General features: G+C 37.2%; 4 protein-coding genes across 4 annotated transcripts; 3 read left to right on the forward strand and 1 right to left on the reverse strand.

The window, feature by feature from the left end:
- Window positions 1-2395: 2395 nt before the first annotated feature.
- LOC145213857 (sperm-associated antigen 8-like) lies at window positions 2396-8193 on the forward strand. Its single transcript, XM_080082265.1, has 6 exons — window positions 2396-3280; window positions 5046-5174; window positions 6111-6334; window positions 6700-6814; window positions 7316-7378; window positions 8071-8193. The coding sequence occupies exons 2-6, from the start codon at window positions 5094-5096 to the stop codon at window positions 8191-8193; spliced, it is 606 nt and encodes a 201-aa protein (XP_079938391.1). The 5' UTR covers window positions 2396-3280; window positions 5046-5093.
- LOC145213855 (elongator complex protein 4-like) lies at window positions 8121-11097 on the reverse strand. The gene is made up of 4 exons (XM_080082263.1): window positions 10779-11097; window positions 9814-10134; window positions 9055-9404; window positions 8121-8713 (listed from the first exon to the last, which is right to left on the reverse strand). The coding sequence occupies exons 1-4, from the start codon at window positions 10982-10984 to the stop codon at window positions 8478-8480; spliced, it is 1113 nt and encodes a 370-aa protein (XP_079938389.1). The 5' UTR covers window positions 10985-11097; the 3' UTR covers window positions 8121-8477.
- Window positions 11098-11134: 37 nt separating this feature from the next.
- Window positions 11135-16629, forward strand: LOC145213852 (putative ATP-dependent RNA helicase DDX49). Its single transcript, XM_080082261.1, has 11 exons — window positions 11135-11464; window positions 11570-11779; window positions 11858-11975; window positions 12135-12233; window positions 12302-12397; window positions 12478-12618; window positions 12908-13085; window positions 13369-13516; window positions 14365-14453; window positions 14526-14597; window positions 16378-16629. The coding sequence occupies exons 1-11, from the start codon at window positions 11341-11343 to the stop codon at window positions 16486-16488; spliced, it is 1386 nt and encodes a 461-aa protein (XP_079938387.1). The 5' UTR covers window positions 11135-11340; the 3' UTR covers window positions 16489-16629.
- Window positions 16630-17187: 558 nt separating this feature from the next.
- LOC145213849 (uncharacterized) lies at window positions 17188-22724 on the forward strand. Its single transcript, XM_080082258.1, has 9 exons — window positions 17188-17564; window positions 17624-17751; window positions 18148-18233; window positions 19353-19513; window positions 20179-20347; window positions 20808-21042; window positions 21347-21483; window positions 21555-22487; window positions 22560-22724. The coding sequence occupies exons 1-9, from the start codon at window positions 17521-17523 to the stop codon at window positions 22623-22625; spliced, it is 1959 nt and encodes a 652-aa protein (XP_079938384.1). The 5' UTR covers window positions 17188-17520; the 3' UTR covers window positions 22626-22724.
- Window positions 22725-22828: the final 104 nt, after the last annotated feature.

Consider the following 22828-nt stretch of genomic DNA (forward strand, 5'->3'; position numbering starts at 1 on the left):
GAACTGATAGGCAGACAGCCCGAGCAAACAAATGCTGACAGGCCAGCGCAGCTCTCTGTAGCTCTCTGGGCTGCACACGTCGCTGTAATAATGGCGCCGTTTTTTCCTCGACGGGCGCTTGCGGCCAGAAAAGAACGACCACTAAGCCACGAGGGCGAAGCGAAAAAATCTGCGCGCGTTAAATCGTGCGACGGGTGAGACGTCGCTAAAATGGGAGAAATTACGTCGATATGTCGCGAAATATTGATATAAGAAGGAAGTGGATCCTTGTATACCGAACACAAGCGATTTAGACACAACCACTATGAAATGTGGCAATGAAAATGTTTCGCCATGAAGAAACAGACGGACATTGAAGGTATCTGCAACCCATGTTTTGCGGTTGTGTTAACGAGTTAGTGTGCATCGTTTCAGTTTCTACAATTGTGTTAACTAAATGCAAACATCTGCTTTTGCAAAATAACGCGAATAGGGTTTTCGATTATCGTAGGTTAAGTGAATGAAATAGGGAAAGGCGAACAAATTTCCGAATTGCTCCAAACCAAAGTTTTCTTGTTTAGTGCCTGAAAACAGTTGTTTTACGATTGAAAATCCATAAACACATGGGAAAAAGAAATGCGGAAAGCCACCCAATGTTCTTTCTTTGTTACAAAATTATTATTTCCGACTAACAAATTCGGTAGTGTAATTACGAGAGAATGTGTAAATGGTGATAAAGTAAAGAGCGGATAAGCGCAATTTGGTTTTTGACATAAAAGTTCCGACACAACGACAAAGGTTTCTTAAAAGAAAACACATACAGTTTAAAGCTCTACACTGCTACGATCTCAGACCCCTAAAATAAATAAATTAAGCGCATTTTAAAAGGATTCTTCAAAACATTTTTTTGTGATTTTAAATCTTCAATTTTGCAGTTTAGGGTTTCTCTTCAACCTTTTTAGTAACGTGCAAATGTAGAGCTGAGTGAAACGGGATTAATTGGCATCTCGTCATATTCACTGAAACCGCCATACGTTTAAACAAAGTCACAAGCAATCGCCGTATTCCCTCATCCTTATTCGCCAACGCTGATAAGTTGGCTTCCGTTTTGACTTTGAACCCACCTACGCCTTATGCTTTTCCTATGTGCTACTTGAAACCTTTGCTGCTTTGAGGGCCTACGCGATATCTGACGTCATCATTGGCGGGTGTATAGCAAGCCCACGGAAAACGCCAATTACCGATTGCGGCACAATGGATTCGCTTGTTTCGGGCGCAGAGGCGTGGGATTGATGCGGTTTGGCAGCGACGCCCTATAAAGCTTCCTCTATGAAGGAACTTGCTGCCTTCTGATCAGGAATTCGACACTTCAAGTGCATTGGTTTATGGAAAAGATGAGGTGTAGGCTAAAACGAAGGAAGGTTACTTTTTTTCCAAAAACAATTAAATTCTGTAAAAAAACTCGGATTTTTCGTCGATTTTTAAAAAATACGCGACACGTATTAAGTGTTCCATGCGAACAAATATACCAGTCAAAAGCTGAAAAAATAGGCAAAAAAATGAAGCAGTTCGGATCGATTTTTGGTTCAAAAACGGGGCGCGCCCTACAAAAAAACGCGCGATTTTGCGCAACGATGCGAACAAAATGACGCGGAGCGGCGGTTGGTCACGTGATAATCTCCTTTCGAGGAAAATGGTTCCAACAAGTTTGAACGTGACGTCTGAGGCGACGGTATTTATGCAATGTCTGCAGCCAAAATGGATCCGCCGGCGTTTAGGCGCGATACTGAGATAGCGGCGGAGCCTTGTTTTATTGAGAGCGCTTCGGTGTACTCCATTTTTTTACGCTCTGCAAACTGTTTCGCCTCAAAGACGTGGCAAGATAGGAAAGAAGAGTAATCGTCGGAAATATTTGTGGTCCGTTGCCGGTATTAACGGAAAACTGTAAGACGTGGTTTACCACGTTGACTGCAGCTTGGTGTTTTACACACAAAAAATATTAAAAAACAAACATAATTGCCTCTAAAAATGCATCGTCGTAAATATAGATTAAAGACACAATATTAAAACACCCTTGAGCAATGAACAGTACAATTTGTGCATTATTTTGTAAAATCGCCTAACGCGGGATTCGGTGGCAAATTCGAGGATTAAATTTATCGACAAACCTCTAAAAATAACAGAAATATAACTCAAACAAACGATTCGTCGACCAACAGACATCGATCTTATTGCGCTGTCGCAGTTTTTCACGCATCGAGCCGCAAACGATATCGTGCTTAAAAAAATGTCCGTTGCTCCTGCTTGAAAAAAATGGCGGCCAAGAGATGAAAGCGACTGATAGAGGCGCGTGACGTTTCGGGCGCGGTGAAGCGTGACGGCGGCGGTCAATTTGGCGCGATCAAGTGCAGGAGCGGAGGTTGAAAATGCCAGCCGAGAATGTCAAGGCCGAACGAGTTGTGGGAAAAGAGCAGATGCCTAATTATATTTAGGCGCTAAGGGTTTGAAAAGATTCAAGATAATCTTTAATTAAAATGAGCCTCTTGATGGAAAACATTTGAAAATAATGAGAAAAACACTTTATGCGACCCCGGATCACACAAAGTTACAATGTTAAGCCAGGTTTTATTAAAAACAGGTCAACACAACCTCCGTTGTTACAATAATGCCTTTTTGACAAAAAAACTTATAAACCCGTTTGACCGAGTAATATGGGAACATGCGTTTGCAGCCAAATTAGCAAAAATTATCATCGTTCTGGTGAGGATCACATTGTAAATTCCTTTACCCTTACTATACTAGATAATGGCATTGGGTGGCTAACGAACAAATAAACAAAAAAGTTAACATCGTTATAATCGGAGGCGCGGATGCGGTTGCAGATATCTTGACATTGGCGATGCCTCCGTCAGTCCGTGGGACTTCGGTGGGATCGAGAGCGGTTTTCCAGGAATGGTTGGTCTTATCTCAGCGCCTGACGCAATTGAATTTGTTTGAAGTGCTCCAACAAGAGGCAAGGAGAGCAAACGTCCGCCGAAAAGCGCTCGGCGAGCTAAATCGTAAACACACTCGGGTGTTTGCATAATTTACGAGCAACGCTTTCAACTTGTGTCCACAGGCAATACACGCCGTTGCTCGGAGCGACACACAATTTTTTCTATGATCGGAGCGTCATGGCGGCCCTTTGGCCTCGCAAGTCGCCGGCGAATTTTGACAGACGCAAATGGATTAATTCATAAATATTGATGTCGTTGGACGTCTGTCAAGTGTACCCGGCCTGGTCATTGCCATACTCCACGTGGTGAGTTAATTGAATCCAGGATTTACAACAAAAATTGCTATTAGCTTTGCACATGACAATATAACATGTTCTGAAACTTTGCCTTTCTCTAATTGGATATTGGCTGGCTTGCATTTGTGAACTTTGGCAGTTTTCAGGTACTGTTTATGAGCACTTGATAGCCCTACCTGTCATTTTTTATAACATCTTAATTACTGCATGTCATGCTTGAAGGGTCACATAAGGAATTTCAACAAAAACACCAGGACACAGCAGATTTCTAAATAATCTTTTGCATAACTGATTCAATGTCAATGACACTGATACTTTAAAAGAAGGTACAAGCCAAAATGCTGTTGTTGTTTTTCTGGCTCTGAGTCACATCCCACAAAAGTTCCCCTTTTTGCTGAATGCTGCATTTAAAAGGACAATAGACTGACAGATAGGGCCCTGCCATACTTCCTGTTGTCTAGATTCCATACATGTGGCTGTATGGGACTTAATATTATTAGTGGTAGTGGTATGGAAATTATGCTAAATATTAGTTGTTGTTTGTTTTTTACACAAGTAAGTTAGTCATGCGGCATACAAGCACACATAAAGTAATGAACATTCCTTTGAAATGAAATGATAATGCACTGTACAAACCTATTTGATCAAATAACAACTCACATTGCAGTTAGTTACATAGTAAATGTACATATGCTACCAATGGTATTTGTACTTAAAAGGGTTATTTTCAATTTATAGACCTTTATATTTGTTTCCCACTTTCATGTTGGAGTACCATTTTATGAATATATAGAAGTGGTGTTGGTGTAAAACAGTGTCACAAAAATGTCATATGTTTTGTGTCAAATTGGTATTTTAACTGAAAATTTTCATACATACATTTTCATACCACTGTTTTTCATTAAATTACATTGAAGTAATGCAGGCTAATAACATTAAATCATCAAAATAACAAAGTATATTGAAACAGTTACCAACCAATATTAGTTGATTTTTAAAACAACATGATTTATTACAAACACTAACCGACCTGTTTAACCTATACAGTCTTCTAAACTAAAAAACAATGTAAACACACTGTTACTTTCTACTGTTATACATACTTTTACAAGAATTTGCATCCTAGTAGCTTACTGTTTTCTAATCATTCCCAAAATTATTCAGGGCAGAAACTATCGATTTAAGTAACTGCTTTTTAATTTGTCTGCATCAAAAGGCACAGGCCATCTGCTGTGGGCATTTTAACTAATACTAATCAATACATCAGGCTTTTCATTGCACACAGCACGTATTTAAGTGCTGGACAATTTTGCGCACAGAATGCAGCAGCGAGCAGATTAATATTTTTAATACTCTGCTGCCTCCTAGGGGTTGTGCAACACACAAAAACAAATTTTCCACTTTTTATAAAAAATACTTAATTTGATAAGCGTTTATTTGAGACAATTGTAGGTAATTTTATAATTTATAACTATTTTCTATCAAACACAGAAGTTATTCGCATCAAACATCTGTTTTGTTTTTGAAATACAAAAAAATGCTACCACATACCATCACAAAACCACTTGTTTATTTAATAAAACATCAATTAATTGAATTTATATTTTTTATTTGTGGAAATATATCATTATTACTTATTTGTAAGAGTACTTTAATTTGAAATTCTTATTTGTAAATAAATTGCATGCATGAATAAGCGATTATGCATCGATGCAAAACATCCAATGTTGCTATGGCATCGTTTGACTCACAAGTTGGATACTGTATTTTTTAGGTTCGAAAACGTTTTTGTGACAAAGAACAAACTTTTAAGATCTTTAAGATGAAGTCATTTGAAGGAAGAAATGAAATTCGATTTAATAACTCGGGTGGAAGATGTCTGTTAGAAAACTGGGTTGAAGAGGTAATCAACCAAAAACCTACATCAATTCCAATTCATGTGTTACCTTGTTTACAAAATCATAACAAATACGAAACAACTTGAGGGATATTTATTTGTCATCATTTTGACTCTTTAAATAGGGAGTTGTCGGCCATTATAGGGCTGTGGGGTGTCCAACCAACTTTACTTTGAAAAGCTTACAGAAACTTACCCCAAAGTGAATTGGTTCTTTAATTTAGCAACACTAGCAGCAAGTTTCGTGGTTATATATATATTCTAATTAAATTACACATTATTGGAAACACCAATGTAAAGCCATAATTTGAACCAGACCACAGTTTTTGACAGACAGGTATCTGAAAATGATCATAATAGTTAACTGTTTTAGCTTGTTTCTGATCAAATAAAAGGAGGTGTGTGCTTATTATAATAACGGTGTAGCTGCGTCTACCATCCCTCCACCAATTGTACCCTCAATTTTGTCATGCATTTTAACGTCTGAACGTTGCGCAGCTATTTCCGGCCTGGTGAATATTTTAGCGCAATTGTGCTGCTACGAATTTGCCCGGCGAAATAAACTCAACTCAACATATATACTGTAATAGAGCCATTTATTATCGGTCACATCTAAAACTGCGGGCCCACTTGGATCACTTGGCCCAGCACTTCATGCAATTAAAAAACTGCGGGCCCACTATATCCAGTGCTTGTCGCGTCTTTCGTAAGTACAAAAACTGCGGGCCCGCTATATCCATTGCTTGTCGCGTCTCTTGCAAGGAAAAACTGCGGGCCCACAATATCCATTGCTTGGCACGTCTCTCGCAGGGAAAAACGGGCCAAGTGCTGGGCCAAGCGGGCCCGCAGTTTTAGACGTGACCCATTTATTATTGCAGTTACATATTACATCAAAACGTATTAATTGCTTTGTATTTATTTTTTGAAATCCCTTTTTACTAGAGAGCTGCTGCATCCCTAGAGCCAACAGATGTGAACTCTGAATGTACAAGCAGTGCTCAGTTGCATCGCCATGGCCATAAAGGCCTCCTCACAATAAACCTTGAGGCCAATGCCGCAAAACTCACTACTGTCAGAGAATCTTATCAACAACCAAGATTTCCAGAAGTGAGAACACGTGGCAAAAAAGAAGAGCTTGTTGAAAAAATGTTGTACAATCAAGTAGGGTAGGTAGTAATTTATATGTAGTCAAATATTGTGTTTTTAAGTTTTTATTTTTTCTAAAATAATAAATATTACATACATACGTGCTTACCAAAAGTAAACAGTATTTAAACATATTTTGTACAAAGTTAATTATTTTTTGTGTTACATAACTACTGCATATTTATCACATATGAAGACTGATGTGTTACCAATTACAGTAAAAAGCTGAAATAGATTTTTCAGGTGTATTTAAACACTCACTGTGGTGAATTTTTACCAAACATATTTTAAGTAGTTAAAAAACATGTGTAACCACATTATAGTTTTTGCATAGTTCATGGTTCAGATTGAGCAGGTAAAAATCAAGCACTGTCCTTACGTTTAGTGAACAGACCCACCGAGAGTTCAACCCACCACCCCCAGCAACAGAATTCTTAACAATAAAACAGCAGGATTTTGATAAACCTGACTTTGTTTCCACTGTACCACCTCCTACAAAGGTAGGTAATGATTTGTGTATGGGCCATGACAAACAGGTCTGTTTACCAGATCACAAGTACTCATTCCAGTCAAGTATCATAGAAGACAGGCCAAGTCATTGAGATTTATAAGGGCATGTTATCGAAATCCAGTATAATTGTAATGAACAATGTAACGGCCCAAGTAAACAAAAAAGTGATGTGTGTTTATCAAAAAAGTGATGTGTGTTTAAAGTGTTTGACATTTTAACGATAAAGCATGTCACTTTTATTTTTAATTGGTCCAGTATATTTCTCAATATAATTAAGAACAAATCTGTGAATGATTTTTCTATATACCTGGTTTGCAAAATTACAGTTCCACAAATAACAGTTAAAGAATCTGTGTCAGGTGCCTCATCTACCACTTTTATAACATGTGTGAGGAAGAGCCCATTACAAACATGATTTCTTTTAAATTGTCACTACACTTTCTAATGTTTTTGTTTTTTTCTGCAACATCATTTTGTTTTATTTTACCAGGACCACAATGTCAATACTGAGCAATCTATTACCTTCTGGTCATCGCACAAAGACAAGATTCATGTATGTATTTTAACAGGATATAGGCGATACAGAGAGGCAATTTGACCAAACAATAGTATTTAGGTTTACATAAAGAACAGAAGTTGTGTTTTGGTTTCAAAAGTTAACTTTATTGAAGGAATTTGAAAACAGTGTTTATTGTCACATGCTTTGCAAGTACTAAGGGCCCTGTTAAAGTGTTGCTTATGCAGTTCTGTTAAAAAAATGCTGTTGCAACATATGCATTTAAGCATTTAAAAATTTTGGTACAATGTCATATTTTTTATCATTTGGCCTGATTTTTAACATAAAATTTTTATTTTATGTATCAACATTTTACATCAATGGTTGTTTAAAGTGGGCCTCAGCACACCCCTAGAGCATAGGCAATTATTAAGGGATTACTGAAGAATAAATGGGCAATTGTGGTCACATAAAGTCCAGAGGTAATAAAGTTTTGTACATCAATTAGGATTTTTTAGAATAAACAAACTGTTGAGTTTATTTCACTAGTTGAAAGAAAACATAGCGGCACATTTGCACTAATGCAATCCCCAAGCAGGAAATTGCTGCATAAAGTAAAATGTTATGGAGCACATAGAAGTGGATGGCACAATGGTGGACATCTGCAGTTACACTGTTAATGGAGTTGTTTAGTAAAAAAAAGTTTAAGACACACTATATTATACATCATTTATGTTTTGTGTTGACAGGGAGTTTCCCAAGTAAAAACAAGGGACACACCATTCAAGAAAAACACCGCTTTCAGCAAACCGATTTCAGAGTATCTTGATCAACCCCAACCATATGAACAAGAAGTGTACCCTAATATGTGAAGCTCTTATTTACAATACAGAACATTTTACGCCAAGAAAGAAGGCCAGTGTACATTTTTAAAATATAGTTGCCTGGTTTTTCACTGTCAATGTATATGTATGTTAGGCCTTTGAACAGTGATTTACATCACCAGTTGCTGACCTATAGTTTAACTACACCAGTAAACTGCTGTAGAAAATGTCTTGGAATGGTGCTATATTTTTCTATCACTTGATAAAAGTGTTTGCAGGCTTATGATGCATTAAAATTTGGAACAGTAAATACAGTGAAATGTGTGTCATTGTTAGAAGTCTAAGTCCTTTTTCAGTGTAGTACCACCACATGGTGAGGATTTAGAAACTTTATTTGTATCTATTTCCTCTACACCTTGTCGACTTGCAGTGTCCGAAACATCAGGTGGAAGATGCAAGTATTCAATGACAAACTTTGTCTTTTTGAGTTCAAATGCAAAGTCCAGCGTTTCAGGCACATAAGGCAGCAGTGAATTTAGACACAACAATTTTCTCATCTTAAGGAGACCTAAAAAGAATTTAGATGTTTAAAAAAGCAGTTAGACCAACAGCAATATAATCACTAACATTTCGTAAATTAATACAAAACAAGTTCTTCTAAGCTTATCATGGTTTTACTGTGTGTTTTCGCTGGCCTAAATAAGATCTAATTCAACCTAACCATAAGTTTTTGCAGCTCATGTTTGTGTTTTATTTCTTAACTTGTGTATAATTTAATATTGCTGTTTCTCGTTTTTTGATACTCAAGATGGCTGTTACTTAGATGAAATATATACATCTTAAAAAACAGTAGATGAGTTTCTGGTGACTTGTGATTATAAAATATACTACACATACTTTATAGCTTACCATGGTATTGCTTGTATAGTGGGTTCTTCTTCTTGCCTTCAAAAGACTGCAGCTCAACTGAACAGTCACAAAGTTGCCTAAAAGTTTCTACTTGTGTCGATGTGTACAGATTAGTGGGTATGGTAATGCAACATACCATAAGAGACTGCCTGGCCAATGCCCGTAAGCAAAAAAGAAACTTATTAATCTTCATTGCTGTTTCACTGTCATTTTCACCCCACATAGGTGACCCAAAGTTTGTTATGGCCACCCTTAGTATGTTAAGGTTCTTTTCGTTGCCCACATCAGTGTCAGATGGTGCAGCATAGTTGTTGGTGTCAATTTTGATCTTGATTTGCTGCAGTGTGTACCTGTATGCATAATAATGGTTTAATAGTAGTTTATCAATATGGAGCCAAATTGTTAAATGATGGTAATTCACTGATACAAGTAATTTATCCGTTCTGGTAACTGTTGATCAGGTTTATGATACACAATATTGTACACAAAAAAACATACAGAAAATATCTGGTACTATATGTATGTGTAAAACTATCTAGAATGTTAAATGTCAGTTATTTCACAATCATAGCATTCAAGTGGATATAAAAAGGCAAATCAACCAGAAGTTCACTCCATTTTAATAGAGATAAACTGTTTTTGGGGGCATAACAGTTACCAAAAAAACATTTGGGGCCCAAGTTGTAACCGATTGCATTTGTGATGCTACTTTAATGCACATCAAACTTGCACAACACAGAAAGCATAATTTTTGTGCACCTGAAAATGTCTTTTATTTCCTTGTCAATGGTTTCCAACAAATTTAAGGAATGAACTTCCTTATCAGCAAGCTGCAAGGCATCCATGGTTTTACTGAGATCAAAATGGTGCCCATACCTAGATACATCAGCCACACTCTTCTGGGCTTTAGGAAGATCATGATATCGAATTGCAATGTTCATTTCACCACTACCAGCCTCTCTGGAAACTTTTTCCATGGTTGTGGGCATGGGAAGTTGTAATAGAATTTTTTGTGGCTTTTCATTTCTAGTGATAAGGTATATTCCATGATTGCATGCAGTTCCTTCAGCTAAAAAGTATCTGAAAAATAACGCAATTTTGCAACCATTTTTAATGGTGATGATAAAAATCCTATCATAGGTCCAGATTTATCATCAATAGTGCTGTTAACCTTGCTATATTACAACCAGGGTTTATATTTGGCCCAAGATTTCTTACCATTTGGAGGACTTACAACATGTTTGCACACAGAAAACTTAACAAACATCAGTCAAAAGTTGCTCAACATATTAAAAAAAACTGCAATGCATTTAAATTGTATGCTTTCAAGACATGCTGTTTAGAGTATGAATAAACCATAAATAAGATAATTACGACACTTCAATGGACATTGCATAATTCTATGTTTGCAAGTTCTCTACTTTTAACCCTTGTTAGCCAAGTTAGTATGTGAGAAGAAAAAAAATCATGGGTTACCAGTCTGCAGAGTATGGCAATGTGCGCAAGTTGTTTCTTTTACTATTTTTTCCTGTGGCAATTTGGCACAAAGCACAGCCTGGTCCTAGTAAAAATGGTTTTGCACGAGGAATCAAGGGTCATATAAAAACACATGTGGTCATAGTGGTCCTGTGATCTTGCTGGCAACAGCCATGTATTCTGCAGACTGGATCAGTTGTATTTTGATAATACAACATGCTTTATTGTTCAGTTTGTAGTAAACTCACTTGCTAACTATTCTCGCAAATCGGTTTGTATGATCTTCTTCGATCAAAAGAACAGTGCCAACTGGAAGACCTCCTCCAAGTAACGCATCAAGCGACGGAATTCCGGTCGATGTAAGCAAAAGTCCGTTGTTGGTCGAAGGTTGAGTACCAGGAATAGAAATACCGGACTTCTTCGTGCCCTTTTTTGTAAAAGTAACCTTTTTCATTGCTTTGGGTTTGCGTTTACGGCAGCTAGAGTGGAAAAATGTAAACCGAAAACTACATTACGGGACAATCACGTTTTCCAATTACAAGTTGTGTATCCGGGAAATCACCTTCCAAAATTAAATCGATCATAGAAATCATCAAAACCTCACATGTGTTTTTTTATGTCCAGAACATGAAGGGTTCTTTCGTTTCGTAAAAACGGCTTGCTTGCTTTGTTTTATGTGCATTGACCTTTTCTTGTCGACGTCCTAAGTTTCCTTCTCTGTTTTGTTTGATTCGCGGAAACATACGTTTACTGTAATCAGGTGATAAAAAGTGCCCTTGTATTGTGGCCATTACTGATTTGTTTTGAACTATGGAAGTCGAAGGAAACTTTGAAGACCTTGGACTTAATCAGTGGATTTTAGATCACCTAAATCACCTGGGGTTTAGGCGACCATCTCCAGTACAATTCAACTGCATTCCACCTGCTCTACAAGGTAGGTGTGCACAGTTATTTGAACATAGAGCTTAATCACCATGCCAAAAAGTATCAACTATATTTAGTCAGTATGTTTGTTGTATTATAATGTATATATCTTAAGGTCGTGATTGTTTTGGGTGCTCAAAAACTGGAAGTGGAAAAACAGCTGCTTTTGCATTACCTGTTCTACAAAAGCTCTCAGAAGATCCATATGGAGTGTTTTGTCTTGTTCTCACTCCTACAAGAGAGCTGGCATATCAAATTGCTGATCAGTTTGCACTTTTAGGAAAACCAATCAACCTCCAGCATACTGTGGTGGTTGGTGGAATGGGTAATTGTTTAATGTTATGTTTTTGCTGTTGATTCATTATTGCGTTTGATATATTGTGTATTTTTTTTATATTTTTAGATACTTTACAGCAAGCTGCTGCACTAAAGAAACGGCCACATGTAGTAATTGCAACACCAGGGAGGCTGGCTGATTTGCTTCGAAGCTCAGAGGGAAATGTGAACCTTAAAAAGATAAAGTAGGTTTAGGTTGTTCATTCACATGACAATAGTCTTTAATGACTAAGTACTAAGTGTGTATGGGAATATTGAGGTTTCATTGTGCTTCACTTGAATAAATTTGCTTCTTTTTGTATTGTCGGAGTTTTCAAAATCATAAGTGCCTGTGTTTGATAAAGATTTCTGGTTTTGGATGAGGCAGACCGTTTGCTAGATAAACTCGATGGTGATTTTTCTGAAGACCTGGATGTAATTTTTGAAGCTTTACCAAAAGAAAGGTGATTTTCTGAATTTAGGTGTATGCCTGTGTTTGTTGTTTGAAAACTTATGTCTCCTGTTTGTTTAGGCAAACCCTTCTCTACAGTGCAACTCTAACCGACACACTTAATGAACTTCAAGAATTGTCAACAAAGAAACCATTTTTCTGGGAAGCTGAAAAAACGTAAGTTGTGGTATAACATTTTCATAATCCCAACTTACCAGCTGCATTATGTTGGATCTATTAACCTCTTTCTTTTGCAGAGTCTCTACTGTTGATCAATTGGATCAGCGCTACATTCTGTTACCTGAGCATGTCAAAGATGGATATCTAGTTTACATTTGCAAAGATCTAATGGAGAAATCTCCCAATCATTCGATTATGATTTTTACTAAAACATGCAGGTATACACTGCATTCAGTGGCAAAAACTGACATGTCATTGTAACAAATAGGTCATTAGCCTAGTATCATGTACCTTATGACCTCTAAAAGCCTATTTACCAATATTATGTAATACTAAAAAAAATTGTAAAGAAATTAAAACTTTTGCATTGCAAAAATACTTGCTTGAGATGCAAACTTTTGCTCATTGTGCTGTGCAAAAGAATCTGTACCTAAAAATGTTTGTTTGTTAAACTGAAGCTGTTTTAAAGCTTTAACTTTGGGGGTCAACTTGTCTACTATTTTGCAGAAACTGCCATGTTTTAGGAATGCTGCTACAAAAAGCTGGCTTTGATTGTGTTGTTCTACATTCTGGAATGAAACAGCGGCAAAGACTTTCTGCGCTTGCTCGATTTAAATCCAGCAATATTCGTTTATTAGTTGCCACAGATGTAGCTGCCCGTGGTCTGGACATTCCTCTTGTTCAGGTGTCTACCATTTTATTTTCAAAAACATGCCGTGTTTTCAGACAACAAAAAAATGTTATTCACTTTAAAAATGTATTACTTGTTCTAATGTACTTTTTTGATTTTATGCAACACCTTCTGCTTCTCTTATTAACACACAAAGCATTTTTTCCGTTCAAAATTGCATTTTAATAATAAAGTTATCTTAAAATTGTAAGACATGTGATTGTTTTTTTTAAAAAATGACTTGAAGATTGAGACACACAGCATAAACAAATTTTCTCCATGTTTATTTATTGTACAGGTTGTAATTAATCACAACATACCAGGACTTGCAAAGAACTACATCCATAGGGTAGGAAGAACAGCTCGAGCTGGAAGAAGTGGTATGGCTATTTCCCTTGTCACACAATTCGATATCCATCGTGTACAAAGTATCGAAGAACACATAAGTAAGTGCTTTTCAGAGAATGGTTTATGTATGTAGTCATTGTTAGCCATTTTTTAGTAGGTTGTAAATCGATAAAAACGTTTAAAAGCTGTAGACTGTTAATTTTTGTAGATACCATGCAATCGGTAAACGCCATTTACGTATCATTTTATTCTCCCGTTATGAATGTCCGAGATAAACACAAAAACTTCTACAAAGTACGAGACAAGTTTACGCAAGCCATGTCATTTCGTACCTGTGCGTTGCCATAACGAAACTTAAAAAAAGTAAATAAACTTCTAAAATAAATAGTGATGGGACGATACCAGGTTTTGAAGCGAGTACCGATACCGAGTACGAGTACCACATCTATATACCTTCGATACCGAGTACCGAGTACGATTACCGAGTACTTAAGTACAGTGTTGTACTTAGTTGTATATCACCTGCTAATTTATCTGCCATGGCCGGCGTACAGGCGTGCACACACACATGCAGAAAAAAGTAATCTCCATAAGATAGCAAAAAAATACGTAACCTGGCGGAACTTTTTCCCAAATTTGTACTGTCCGAAGCATATATTGGCACAAAGTTTCCAGTGTTCTTATAGTGTAAATCGGCCTTCGGTACTCGCACGTTGGTATCGAAAACTGAGACAAAATATTTCGATACCGAGTACGAGTATCGATACCACTGAAATCGTTCGATACCATCGATACCGAGTACCGAGTACCGGGTACCCGTCCCATCACTAAAAATAAAACAGAAAATCGATTAGAGAGTGCCGCGAAGTAAATTGCCTTTCAAGGTGTTGTTGTACTGACGTAAATTACGCCGCCCACATCTAAGTTATTTGTAATATATCGAAAGATACCAAACTAAAGGAATACGATGTTGATGAAGACGAAGTTTTGCGAATTTTAACCAAAGTAAACATCATGAAACGGGAAGCTGAACAGGTGGGGAAAATATTGGTCAGAGCTAGATTGTGTGCTGCGTACTTTTTGTCAAATTAGGTTTTGTTATTGCAGAGGATGGACAATGATAAATTTGGCGAGAAGAAACGGACAAACAAACGAAAAGCGCTTATAATGGAAGGAAAAGTATGGACAAAAGTTATTATTTTGAAGTAAAATGTGTATAACAACATCATCAGTTGTTGCCATTCTAAAAACAACTAGAAAAGTGGCTTTCTGATATACTTCCATTTTATATATTCTATACGATATTTACCAATTTACTAGACTATACACAATTTTATCTACATACATGATTGTTTTTGCAAGCAAAAACGAATGGGTCCCCACACGCGTGTTTATGCGGATTTACGGTAAACCTATGTGGCGGTTATTTTTATATTCTTAAGGACAAATTTTTCACAAAGCATAAACTTAACTTTAAAAGTTCCTTTCCGTATTCTTTTAGCATCATTATTGTCATATAATTACATAAAATCAGTGAAAAAAGAACGGGGAAAATACATTCAATTTAATCTCTTGCTTTGACCTTGATATTGTCGTTCAAGTTCAGTTTTTAAACACAAATTTTCCTAGTAAGCCTTAACTGTTGTATTAGACACTATAAAAAAAGTCGTTTGCTACAAAGGTATACATAACAACTTGTTTTTCACTTAACTTTGTTTCGCAAAAACGACCGTGTAATGACCTTTTGACACTGTTTTTAATGGCATGCAGTCCTTAGTGTTCAACAATACCGTTCGGCCTAATTTATACATGACTTAAGTACTGATTCTTGAATTGATTTGTCAAAAATAAAGAAGATACGTTATGACGAAAAATTCGTAACGGTGTTGTAATGCCTACAAGTTGACCTTTAGTGACCGGTGGTTACGAGACGGCCAAGCTGACAACGAGAATTTAAAGACCATTTATCACGGCGTTCGAAAAAGTTAAGTTTATTAAATTCCATATTTATGTTGATCAACGATGTTTTGCCTGACATAAACGAAACCGAAGTACGTTTATCGAGTTCGAATTACGTCTTAGGTGTAAAACCTGCGCCAAAACTGAAAATGCGCGTGATAACTCAATAAAACGACACAGCATTGCTGCACAAAAGAACAGCTGATTACTAATCACCGAAACGACTGTCTCGTAAAAGTCTGTCCAGACGTCAAGCTGAGCACTCCCGCTCTGCCGCCTTAATCGTAAACCAGTGAATTCCTCCCTTGGGACTTATATCTGACTGATAGCGTACACATATTATGGGTTGTAAAGGTAACTGGCAAAATTTTAAATACTAAACGAATACCCTGCTTAAACAATTGTTAACTTTTTCAAATATTTCTGCACCATAGGGCATGTATTTCTGCCTTAAAACTAAAACCGATTATTTCGGGGTTTAAACGGTAAAAATTTGGTGAATCCGAAAAAAATATACAAAATTCTTTGAAAAACTTTACATTGCACCAAACAACAAAGCATGAAACTCCAAGATGCTGTACTTTAGTCAGTAAAGCCATTTCAAAAAAATTACGTTTTGGGGGCCTGTGGGTGAACCGCTGGGTCAATCGGAGTCAAACTTCAGGAGGATCAAATTTGGATTATTAACTAACATCTCTGTAAATTTGAATAAATTTGGAGCACTCTTACTTGACCAAACGCGTCTCACAAGCCAGCGTTAGACAGAAAAAAGAAAAAAAGAAAAAAAAATACGGACAAAAACAATATGTGTCCCCTTCAGGGAAGGGGACCCATAAATAGCTTTGTCTCTATTATTGTTACATTACCTAAAGAAATACACAGACTTGTGCTGGCAATTTTAGCTGTACTAGATTTAAGTAGTATCTGGAACCGTTTGTATTGAGTGCCTGTAGTTTTTCTGCCTTCAACTGACACAACGGCTTTTGCTTTTTGTTGTTAGAATCCGGAAGCAGAAGCCAAACGAAAGCGAAATGAACGAATCGCCCGCATCAAGGCTGAACGTAAAGAGAGAAACCAGCTGAAAAAGGCACAAGTTCCAGAGACAAAATGATGAATATGTGCTTAAATTTCTTTGGCGGTCGTGAACAGCCCAAAGGTGTTTTGTTTTGACGTTGGTGTACCACAGAGTAAACAAGAGGGATTTTCTGCCGAAAAGTCGTACTTCAATAAATTAAAACGTTATGATTGAGAACTTATCCAAACACCTTAAACATTGGTTTAAAATAGTTTTACTGGTCTGTGCTATACAAATTCAAACCCCCCCCCCCCCCACCATTTCAAAGCAGCATACAACGATCTTATGTCTAAAAATGCGCACTGCAAAACACTTTCGTTCATGTACGACACCTATTACATTTGGGACAAAGCTTGATGTAACTTAATCTTGCAATGATGAAACTACAAACCGCGATGCCCCAGATGAGTAGTAATATGTTTTTTTACATTTAGTGCATTGGATTAGTTATGACCGAATATTGGGTAAAAAAATTGTATTAACGCTTCAGTCACATTAGCAGTAAGATTTTTCCGTGCAAAGATTGTTGCTATATTTTCTTTTATATTTTGCATGGATTTGGGGTATCGGGTACCTTTTTGTTTGCCAAACTCTAGCAATGAACGTAAGTTAGAACTTTCATGATCGATAAAACACGTGTTTTGCGGTTATCGACACGAAGTTTAACAATTAAACCTGCTTACCACGAACTCCAATGATTTTTTTACCAGCTATTTATGATGCACCTACATATTAACCGCTTTAATGTGTTGGTTTGCCATAACAATGTGATTGCTTCTTATGAAATCTAACACCGACAAACGTGATGGCCTTGAGCGTAAAACCGCTTAAAGCCTTTAAAGCCAGCCCGACGGTGTTGTCGCAGCCAACAGATGGATCTAATGAACACGAGCAGCATGGACAGTGTATTAATACCTAATGAAGTTAGTTGTTGATAGCAAAAACTGTTTAGCAGCATACAGACAAAAACGTTGAAGGCTATTAACAGAATTAGTAAATGAAGAAATAAAACCTGGATTCTTTAAACTCGGTTCAGATTGATTTTTGGTGCGGAGAAAACGTTAACAGATGAGAAATTTCCATGTATCTAGTCTCCACAATCAAAAACTCAGGTATTAAGATATGCCCAAGTTTGCCTACTTACAGCTAATCCATTTGTTTGTTCTTTAAGCTGGATTTTAAAGTTTACCTTTGGCGTTGGGATCGGTTTGTGGCTGCAACGCAATGTCTTTTCTTCACCGATGACATCTAGCGCGTGCTGGAAGTTACCAGCAAAGAAAAATGCCTCCATTTACCTAGGTTTGTTTTACAAATTACAATTTCTAAACACTAAAAATTTGGGAAGTGGCCCAGACATTCCCATGTACTTGCGGTCTTATCAGCAGAGATACAAAATTTAACTACATAGTAGCAACTAGTCTTCTTACCCTGCTGATCCCTTAGTATTGCTGCTCGCTTAACGTAATGATCTAATGCCATTCCCGTAATTTCGATTTAAACGGTTAGTCACAACGCGCCTACGGCATAGCAATTTTATGTAGCCTAAAGAGTCCACAAAATCATGGTACATGTTCGGATAACATACAGGAATATAATTAAACAAAAATGTCGCTCTACATTACACTGTGCTCTGCTCTGTTTTACACGTGTCTTGTTGGCATAATGTAAATTGTGTAGTAAACATATGCTTTGCAGGTTTAATGTCGAGCGAGAAGTACTTGAATAGCAGAGTGAATTGGATATTAAACACGTGGTTGTCACCGGCTCATCATGACCCTGCTGTAAGTGCAAATAGCATGTTGAATTCATACCTTTATTGTGTCACAATTCTTTCTGAACAGTGAAAATACAGAAATTGTACTAGATGACTCAGCAATTATTGCCATTGCAAAGCCCTATGTTCCGTTGCGCCACCTACCGGAAATTAGCAAACCTATGGTGTGAGTTTCTGTGTTGGTCAGCCGCACATTGGCTAAATTTCATTAGGTGACGCAATGAGCTGACGGTAGGAACCTGGCCGAATGGTCCGGCGCGTCTGACCCACATACAGACATAAAAAACCTTGATCGTGATTTGTACCCGGAAGCGTCCTCGATTCGAACCCCGTGAAAAAAAAAATAAAAAAAAAAATAAAGAATATTAGGATTGGGAAGTAACTAGAGATGTACCGAATATTCGGTTTGCCGAATTTATTCGGCCGAATCGATCATTTTTGCAAAGATTCGGTTTCGGCCGAATAATTTGTTGCGATTCGGCCGAAACCGAATCTTTTACGAACACAAATTTAAAGCGTTAAACGTGTCTTTTCTGCTTATTAAGGTCCAAGCAATCTTTTAAAAGCCCAAACATAACGAAATTGTGTCAATGTTTATCTTTTTCAACACATTATCATTTTTCCCACGGTAGTCAAAAAAAATTAGTAATTCATTGGCAGATTGCCAATCATGCTTAAGGCAATTTTAAACCCCACAGAAGTGAAATAAGGACGAAAAACAACTATTTTGCACTGGCTGCCTGGTAGATAAACATTTTTTTCCCGTCAAACGCGTAGCGTACGACTTCGCGTGACGTCAGAAATGATTCGGTTGATTCGGCCGAATTTATTCGGCAAAACCGCCGAATATTCGGTTTCGGCCGAATCGAAATTTAGCCGATTCGGTACATCACTAGAAGTAACTTCCTTCATGTATGATGTTAGTAACTCTACCAAATTATCTTTAATTGAACAGTGGTTCTTCCCCAGTTGGCCAATACCCCCAAAGGTACTATTAATAGACGCTTTAAGAGTATTGGGGGCATATAGTGAAATAAGATTGGAGTTTTTTTTGTTAATGTGATAAAATTCTGCGACTAAAATCTGCAACGTCCATTTTGTTTTATTTTTGTTCATGTTTGTACAGGTCAAGGTTGAAGTGTATGCAAATTTGCCGCCTGGTCCGAATCCTTTTATCGGCGGAAATCTGACGATAGTTAAACTTCCAGGTGTTGACGACAACATGTACCCGCCAATGAAGAAATATTACTCCATGTTCATGCACATGTACAATGCCTACATAGATGAGTAAGCGGTTACTGATATTAATCGAAAATGTAGTATTTTGCTTGAAGCGTCTTTGTGCATTACTAAAGTTGACTAATTTGCTTCCTGCTAGTTTATAAGCCTTGAGTTCTATTCATGTTATTTTGTTTATTTTCATGGCATTAAAATTTAAACCAGTGTTTTATACAGGAACGGAACGAAACAAATCAAAAAAGGGTTAGCCTATTTTTTTTGCTATTTCGTTTGCGATGATATATTATCATGTCGTAAGTTAGGCTGAAATGAAGTTTTCGTTATATTTTAGTCAACAAAAATATATCTTTGTGGTTTTAACAACCCCTAACCGAACAAAGTTAGAAAATTGCAACCCCTGAAATATTCTCTTGGAGCTGGTAACTACAAGCGCAGCGCAAAAATTCAAAATTTCAAGCATCAATAAATGTTTGAAATAAATGTTTGATTAAAAAATTCAATAAATGTTTGAACCGAGATACCCGATCAAAAAAAATAACGGCATTTCGTTCCGTTTAATTTAGTCTATCGATCGCACCCTGAAGTAAACCCTCATAATCTTTCGTTTCGTTACCGCATGAAACACTGCATTAAACGGCCAAGAAGCGATTCTTTGCAAAATGTTTAAACCAGTTAAAGCATAAGGTGAACGTGAACTATACGATATTATGCAGTTACGAGTGGTTTATGCGAATTGATGATGACGCCTACGTCGATACAAAAAAGTTGGCCAAGTTTTTAAGTCAATATAATTCTTCCAAACCTTTACAAATCGGCTCGCCTGGTTTCGGAATTCCGGGAGGCGACCAGCTGTATTTAAAACCTGGCGAAAACTATTGCAAGGTAAAACACATTTCCTTTTTTTACACGAAATAATGTTTTAGTAAACTAAAATAGTTTACTTTAAAGTTTAAACAGTGTGATTTTTTTTAAATTTTCGCATGTATTGCCAAAGACAAGGGGTGCAACTTTCAGTAAATTTATTTGAATGCCGGCAGGAACTCGGCTCGGCTGACCCATTACACCAGTAGTTCTCAAACTGTGCGTCGCGACGCCCTGGTGCGTCGTTTCAATTTTCCAAGGGCGTCGCAGAATAGTTCCGTTTCGTAACTTTTTGTTGTTGTATCAATAAACCCCACTTTAATAATAAGTTTCCTCATTAACTTTATTTGCTGGTGCGTCGCAAGTCCAGAAAACTTTTCCAGAAACTTTTCCTTTTCCAACACTCTTGCCTTACTTTGTGAATAGCATTTCTGGCAGGCAGTGGTAAATTTTCTCCAGAACTTGTATCCTTATATTTTAGACTGGATCAGGGGTGATTCTGTCCAGACAGCTGCTACGTATGGTAGCTCCTCGTCTTCGTCAGTGTCTCGGCACACTGTACACAAAGCACGACGACGTTGAATTCGGCAGATGTGTCACAAATCTTACTGGGATACTGTGTACAAACGCATGGGACGCATCATGCTTGTTTTACCAAAACTACGACCGTAAAACTCAACCTACGCACATTGAATCCATTTCCAACATACATTTAGGTGCGTATTCTATTCGAATAAGCCTGAAATTTCATCATATTTGGAATATCAGTTATAATAACCTTTCTATCAAAAAGTCAACTGTGTGTAGTATATTATAAAATCACGAGTCAACAGAGACTCAGTACGAGAGATGGAGACAACAATTGCGTTTAATAACAGACTGAAAACTTTGCTGATTTAGATACTGATTTTCAGTCTGCTAAAAAACAAAAGCAGTTAAATGTGGTAAAATAAATTAATAGAATAAAATTAGACATGTTCTATTTGCATGAATTATACAGTTGTTGTCATATTTATACAGAACAGGGCATTATATTTCATTCGAACAAGATGCCCGAGTATCAGTACCGATTCCATTTGTTGATTCTTCGGCTTCGCATCAAAAATGTAATGCAGAAAATAGGTTACAAGAAGAAAGACTTGCATGATCTTCAAAAGGTAATTGATCGACTGCTGTATACAGCATGTATTTGATTTGTCAATGAACACTACCTATATACTGATTTCAGCTTTCTCTGCGGGAATCACCTGTGATATGGAGTTCGTACTACAAGACAAAACGTTACTACTCCGGTAAGACAAAATTAGAAAAACTTCTCATGGACGAGAGGGAAAACTTTTATGTTGGCAAAGCAGAAGAAAAACGTTGTAAACTTCCGACAGTAAACAATATCTCAACAGTAACAGGGTCAGTGTTATCTCAAAGCTACCGGGCAATTCTTCCAATGGGAGTTGAAGAGATATGCTTGTACAGCGTTAAACGGTGGACTACTTACCGCACTGTGTCGCAAACCAGTGTGAAAACAAGACGCTTCTTCGTTGATCCGTTTTTTACTGAACGTGTAGAATTGCACTCCTGTCTCCCAAATTCCACGCCGGTACAAGACAACAAATGTCTCGATACTATGCAACAACAGGATTACGTCACAATATTGGTGCGGCACGAGAATGACCCCACCTTTGACAAGTTTATGTACCAATTGCAGAAAGATGTGCTCGCAAAGGGCGAAAAAGTCAACTTGGTCGTAATGGTTGGTGGCCATTATAACATCCCCGAAAATGAAATGAAAATTAATGCTCTCACAAAAAGATTACACGAGATGAGCACAATGAACTCTAACTCACGTTTTCACTTGGTCACATTTAAAAATGTACAAAGACTTACACACGAACAAATGATATCACAAGCCATTCTTAAAGGTCCTCGTGCAGACAGCGTACTGGTTATTTTCGACGCAGTTTTGCTTGTTAGCATTAGGATGCTAAGACAAATACGTTTTAACACCATACGAGGCAAACAAGTTGGAATTACAACAGTAGCCCGAATAAGCAGTAGCAAAACAGCGACTGCACCACTAATGCTGAAACGGCAAATATTATCTGTCTACAAATCCGATGCATTGGACCTAAAATGGGGATACCCGAGGCAATCAGAAAACACAGTGAGTTAATTAGGACATAGTAAATGTTAAACAGGTCTTTGTGTTGTTACTGACACCAAACCTTGTTTTTAGATCGAACTGGAACCGACATCACAACTAAACATCTTTAAAACTGTTGACTGGCAAGCAGGCTCGTGAAATGGCATTTTGATGTGTTGTTTTTTGCGTAATTTTCTTTATTTGTATCTCTATCTTAAGAGCTTTTAGCAAAAAAAAATATACGTGTACAACAGCAAATATGGTACAACAGCACTTCATGGTCAATGAAATGGTTTTGACTGGAAGTCAACACTATAAAGCTGTTTGGACATGGAGTTTATGATAGGTCATTTAACACACAA

Source organism: Phallusia mammillata, chromosome 2 (assembly GCF_965637545.1).
Source record: "Phallusia mammillata chromosome 2, kaPhaMamm4.hap1.1, whole genome shotgun sequence".
Taxonomy (NCBI): Eukaryota; Metazoa; Chordata; class Ascidiacea; order Phlebobranchia; family Ascidiidae; genus Phallusia; species Phallusia mammillata.

Coding starts and splice junctions, on each gene's coding strand:
- LOC145213857 (XM_080082265.1), top strand. CDS start 5,094: ATGAAGTCATTTGAAGGAAGAAATGAAATTCGATTTAATAACTCGGGT. Junction 6,335..6,699: donor ATGTTGTACAATCAAGTAGG/GTAGGTAGTAAT, acceptor CCTTACGTTTAG/TGAACAGACCCACCGAGAGT. Junction 7,379..8,070: donor CGCACAAAGACAAGATTCAT/GTATGTATTTTA, acceptor TTGTGTTGACAG/GGAGTTTCCCAAGTAAAAAC.
- LOC145213855 (XM_080082263.1), bottom strand. CDS start 10,984: ATGAAAAAGGTTACTTTTACAAAAAAGGGCACGAAGAAGTCCGGTATT. Junction 10,135..10,778: donor TTTGCGAGAATAGTTAGCAA/GTGAGTTTACTA, acceptor GTTATTTTTCAG/ATACTTTTTAGCTGAAGGAA. Junction 8,714..9,054: donor ACTATACAAGCAATACCATG/GTAAGCTATAAA, acceptor AATTCTTTTTAG/GTCTCCTTAAGATGAGAAAA.
- LOC145213852 (XM_080082261.1), top strand. CDS start 11,341: ATGGAAGTCGAAGGAAACTTTGAAGACCTTGGACTTAATCAGTGGATT. Junction 11,976..12,134: donor GTGAACCTTAAAAAGATAAA/GTAGGTTTAGGT, acceptor TGTTTGATAAAG/ATTTCTGGTTTTGGATGAGG. Junction 12,234..12,301: donor GAAGCTTTACCAAAAGAAAG/GTGATTTTCTGA, acceptor CTGTTTGTTTAG/GCAAACCCTTCTCTACAGTG.
- LOC145213849 (XM_080082258.1), top strand. CDS start 17,521: ATGAGAAATTTCCATGTATCTAGTCTCCACAATCAAAAACTCAG. Junction 18,234..19,352: donor CGGCTCATCATGACCCTGCT/GTAAGTGCAAAT, acceptor ATGTTTGTACAG/GTCAAGGTTGAAGTGTATGC. Junction 21,484..21,554: donor ACTTGCATGATCTTCAAAAG/GTAATTGATCGA, acceptor TACTGATTTCAG/CTTTCTCTGCGGGAATCACC.